Consider the following 5596-nt stretch of genomic DNA (forward strand, 5'->3'; position numbering starts at 1 on the left):
CTATTATTCTCTTATTTTGTAAATTAACTTTTTGGTGTCCTTGGCTTATTTAAAAAAAATTGGAATTTCTTTCTCTAAACCCTTACCTGAACATTATATCTAAACAAGAGTCCAAATCTCCGACTTGCAGCTTGTAGGTGAGGCCATGCAGCAACATGTTAACAGTGAAAGTCAGGACATGGACCTAAAATGAAATGTGGAAAAAGGTATAACTGGTTAAGACACCACACTAGAAAAAAGTAAGAGCTAAGAACTGCTGCGAGGAGAGCACACAGGTACATATCTGTCATTACTGCTGGGAGAAGCTTTGACAAATGACACATACTTATATCACTACCTAAAATTCTTTGACCAGTCATTTTGTACAAAAGCTGTTCGGAAAACACACGACCATGGTTAGGATTATTGTGACTAAGCCAGGCCAGGGGTGTATAAAGGCACAGAGCCCTGAACTTTACAAACCAACCTGTGAATTAAAGAGTGTGCCAATGTTGAATGCAATCAAAGCTGATACATAACGTGCTGTGAAGGACACAAATACGTTTTTGCCCTCAAGAGTAGCCAGAGCTAACATTCCTAAGAGCCTACGACAGGCTAGGCACATATTAATGCCTCCCATGTAGAGAATCATTTAATCTTCACCCATTCTTTCTTTGAGGTAGGTGCGGTGTTATCAGCATTTTTAAAGAGAAAGCTGAGGCACAGACAGGTCAAGTAACTTACTCAAGGTTACGTGTGTAGGAAGTGGTGGAGTCAGATTTGAAAGCAGATGGGCTGGCACCAGAGCCCTATCACTACGTGCGCTGCTCTCAGGCTTTCTGATTCTTTATACTGCTTCCAAGGTAAACATCAGATAATGATCACAGGCCAAGGAAGCACACTGGGCTGTCCATACACAGTCTGGATTTTAAAACAGTACAATTTTGGTAGTGTCTACATGACCAGATGTCCTCTATTTTAACTAAGTTTATTGAGGTGACATTGGTTAACAAGATCATACAGATTTCAGATATACAATTCTATAAGTCATCTGTATATTGCATGTGTGATCACCACCCAAAATCAAATCTCCTTCCATCACCACATATTTGACCCCCTTTACCCTTTACTACCCCTCCCTATTTTAATTATTTTAATAAATAACTAGAGGCCAGGTGCATGAAAATTTGTGCACTCGGGGGGGTGGGGGTCCCTCAGCCTGGCCTGTGCCCTCTCAGTCCGGGACCCCTCAGGGTATGTCCACCTGCCAACTTAGGCCCATTCCTGGGGGGATTGAGCCTAAACTGGCAGTCAGACATCCCTCTGGTAGTCCAGGAGTCCTCGATGGATGTCCCATGGGGAGCGGGCCTAAACCCCAGTCGGACATCCTTAGCACTGCAGAGGAGGCGGAAGAAGCTCCTTAGTGCTGCCAAGGAGGCGGAAGAGGTTCCCGTCACTGCCGCTGCACTCGCAAGCAGCCCTCAGCTCAGCTTGTGCTGAGTGGAGCTCACTGACCACCAGTGGGCGGCTCCTGCATTAAGCATCTCCCCCCTGATGGTCAGTGCGCATCATAGCGGCTTCCCATGGGGAAGCGGGCCTAAGCCCCAGTTGGACATCCTTAGTGTTGCCGAGCAGGCGTAAGAGGTTCCCGTCACTGCTGCTGCACTCGCAGGCAGCCCTCAGCCCGGCTTGTGTCTGAATGGAGCTCCCCCTGTGCGAGCTCACTGACCACCAGGGGGCAGCTCCTGCATTAAGCATCTCCCCCCTGATGGTCAGTGCGCATCATAGCAACCAGTCGTTCCCAGTCATTTTGCTGTTAGGGTCAGTTTGCACATTACCCTTTTATTATATAGGATGTTGAAAAACAGTTGGATAAAGGGCTACTTATTTAAATACTGCAGATGCTCCCTTATATTTTGACTAAATCCTCCAAGACAGAGCTGTACTTGATTTATCTTTTGTATGCTCAGTGCCCAACACTGTTTCAACTCTTAAATAGATGTGTATGTTCTTTATTGCTCACATTTGTTGCAATACATTCAATATGCATTCCACAAAATTTTTTTAAGAACTCAGAGAATGCAGAAGTTGACATGAAGTGATTTAAGAGAAAAATGACAGGTTATATAAGCTTGACCTAGAAGGATTTTTTCAAAAATCAAATACTGAAGCTTTAAAAAATGCTGACTAGGAACTTTCGACTATTCTTGACGGCTATCTAAGGGGATCAACTATACTGAAGATAGGCCCAAAGCAGCATGACTTAAGAGTGTTCAAACCGCAAATACAAAAACTCCAACCCAACTTAAAAATAAAGCACATAATGCAGTTTACCTGATAGCCACGGACAAGGGTAGTCTGTAATTCTTTTAAAATATATTGCAGGTAGTGCACACCCAGATCTTCTATTATTTTTGCAAGAGTGCTGCGTGCAATGTCTCTGATTTCTTGTGCTCTGTTCTTGAGGAGGGCACACACTTTTAGCAAAATACTAGAAAATGAGAAATTGAAAAATGACTAATCAAAAAAACAGAACAAAAAACACACCAAAAAACCCCAGAAGCAAATAAAAATATAAACATCCTTTTCTTTCTTCATTGCCCATAATGCAGATTTCCCACTTAGGATTGTCAAGCACAGCAAATTGTGACAGTACTTCTCTTCTTCCTGATAAAAGACTTTCAAGTTAGGAAGAAAGAGGCAATCTGTGATTTTCATGGAACTATTGCAATTGTCACACAACATACCTTGGGAGGTTAGTTTCCATAACTTCTGGGGGAAGCGACTGCATTAGTTTAACCATGGCAAAAGCTAAAGGAACTCGAACCACTTCTTCATCATTCACAACCTTGGACTTTATGAGCTTGTGTTCTTCTTCCCGTTTAGTCTGTAAGAAAAATTTAGGTTAAACTAAAATGAAGATAAATAGATCAGGGACCCACTAACACTACAATCTTTCATTTGAAGGAGAAGCTTTTTTGATATAACTGATATCCATTTCTAAGTGTAATGCCTTAGAAAACAAACTAAATTATGCAGTTTGAGAATAAACCTTTGGAAATTGTAAAAACAATAGCAATGCAATGTTTTTCAAAGGGGCAACCAGAAAAAAATAAAGCCAAGTTTACACTACTGTGGGTAGAGAAGCTTTTTTGATATAACTGATGTCCATTTCTAAGTGTAATGCCTTCGAAAACAAACTAAATTATGCACTTTGAGAATAAACCTTTAGAAATTGTAAAAACAACAGCAATGCAATGTTTTTCAAAGGAGCAACCAGAAAAAAAATAAAGCCAAGTTTACACTACTGTGGGTTAAGACTGCTAAGAAATATACAAAAATCCTATAAAATATGTATCCATTGGGACTTTCAAGTGTTTGAGTGACATTGTTGGTTCATAAGAAATATAGTGTCTCAATAAAGCTATTTACTAAGATATAAAATGACCAAGTTAATATTCTACACCAGGGGTTGGCAAAAGTTTTTCTTTAGGGGGCTAGAGAATAAGTATTTTTGGTTTGATCTCTGTGGAAACCAGTCAACTCAGCTGTGGTAATGCAAAAGCAGAATCAGACCATATGTAAATCGACAAGTTTAACTGTGTTCCAACAGAACTTTAGCTACAAAAATAGGCCACAGGCTAGATTCAGCCTATGGCCACAGTTTGCCAATCCATGTTTTATACTGAGTAGGAAGGGCTATGGCATGATGAGAATCCACTGCTAAAAGTTATCCTTGTTAACCAGGGGGAAGATAATTTTGAACAGCAGAGAAGTAGCCAAGAAAGAAAAAAAGGAAACAGACAGTAATTTTTAATAACCTGTTTTAGAAATGGGAGTCATCTTACTATCTACTTCAGAGATAGAAAAGCATATTATCTACCAGGTGAAATCATAATGCAGAAGGAGCATTACTGCCTAGCTGCAGCAGAGACTAGATGACTAGAGGAGAAATAAAGTGAACTTTGAAATGTTGAGATAAAAGAAAATCCAAACGCTGACATCAATCAATAATAGTTAAGAGCCTCAGGCTGACAGGGCCCCCACAAACACCCCGCTTCACACAGACCTGCTGGCCCCAAGCAGAATAATTACCGTAGATGCCAGGCATTTATGGAGCCTGGGTAGGATATCCCCTGTTATGGCTCCTTGGATATTCTTAATTGTTCTCTCCAATTCTTCCTTATTCCGGGGAAGGGAAGAGAAGGACTTGGTGACACACTCAGTTTCCTTAGGTGACGTTTCCTCACAATCAGCTGGGTCAGGGTTTCCTGCTTCTTCGTTGCCATCTGACAAACTCTTACATCTCTTCTCTATCTCTTCTTCATCCACTAGCTCTAATTCCACAGCTTCAGGCTCTGGCAGCTCAGTCGCTTCTGTTGTGTCCATACCTAGTAAACAGCAAAGGCATCTTAATCAAATCAGGAAACAACACCGTTGTGTTAAAGAAGTCTTTTCTACCAACATCAATAAAAAACATTTAGTCACTAACTATGGGCAGGCAAGGTAAGTGCTGAAGAAATCACAGTAAATGAGAGGGTTTGGGGATTATGGTTTTGTTTTGTTTTTTTCTCACAGCTTAGAGTCTAATGAGGAATAGAGACAAGAATACTGACAATTAAGGTTCTGTTTATTAAAGAAAGTCAGGCAGCACATCATTGTGGGCTGAGTCCAGCCTTGGCTCTGCTAACCAGCCATGTGACCAGTCAGTTACCTTAAGCCTAGTGGGCTCTGGGTTCTTCACCAGTAAAATGCAGACAGCACCTTGCACGGCTACTGTGAGGATTAAATGAGATGAAGGCTATAATGCACCTAAAATGTATTTCTGACACTTCACTGACTTTCAAAACATATTAATTATTAGTCTTTGTATCAGGCAGCACATCATTGTGGGCTGAGTCCAACCTTGGCTGTGCTAACCAGCCATGTGACCACAGTCAGTTACCTTAAGCCTAGCGGGCTCTGGGTTCTTCACCAGTAACATGCAGACAGCACCTTGCACAGCTATTGTGAGGATTAAATGAGATGAAGGCTATAATTCGCCTAAAATGTATTTCTGACACTTCATTGACTTTCAAAACATATTAATTATTAGTCTTTGTTTTGTTTACTGGTTGTGTGGCTTTGGGAAAGTTACTTTACATTTTTTAATCTTAATTTTTCTTATCAAAAATATTGGGTAACTAATAATTACAGTGCCTATAAGGTTCTTATGAGGACAAATGATACTATGTCTATAAAATCCCAGTTCATAGTAGATGCTCAAAAAATGCTTTAAACTTCAGACATATCTAAGAAGAGATAGTTAAGCAAATTAAGTATTTAAAATTTCTAATGTTTCTACATATGCAAAATGCAGATTCAGCTGGCTAAACATACTGTTAAAGGGCTTTAATAGATTAATTGTTTAAAACACATATAGTTCCTACACATTCAAACCAGTCCTTTCTATTCATTAGTGTGGTTCTAGGATGATTTTACCCCGTGAATCAGAATTAGAAAATTTTGAGGAAGAATGTAGAGGAATGCAAACTGAGGGCTAGAATAGTTCAACATCTTTAGCCAAAAACAATTAGGACAGTTACTGTGGCCTACTTGAGTGTTCATTCTTTTTCCC

The 5596-nt window shown here is 40.2% G+C and overlaps 1 protein-coding gene across 1 annotated transcript in view; it reads right to left on the reverse strand.

Moving 5' to 3' along the window:
- Window positions 1–5596, reverse strand: part of UTP20 (UTP20 small subunit processome component) — an 84259-nt gene that overhangs the window by 18738 nt on the left and 59925 nt on the right. The window contains 5 exon segments of the mRNA XM_015567583.1: window positions 92–184; window positions 2314–2470; window positions 2727–2866; window positions 4075–4370; window positions 4556–4565. Coding sequence (XP_015423069.1) covers window positions 92–184; window positions 2314–2470; window positions 2727–2866; window positions 4075–4370; window positions 4556–4565 — 696 coding nt within the window.

The sequence above is a fragment of the Myotis davidii genome, unplaced genomic scaffold (genome assembly GCF_000327345.1).
Source record: "Myotis davidii unplaced genomic scaffold, ASM32734v1 scaffold120, whole genome shotgun sequence".
NCBI classification, from domain to species: Eukaryota; Metazoa; Chordata; class Mammalia; order Chiroptera; family Vespertilionidae; genus Myotis; species Myotis davidii.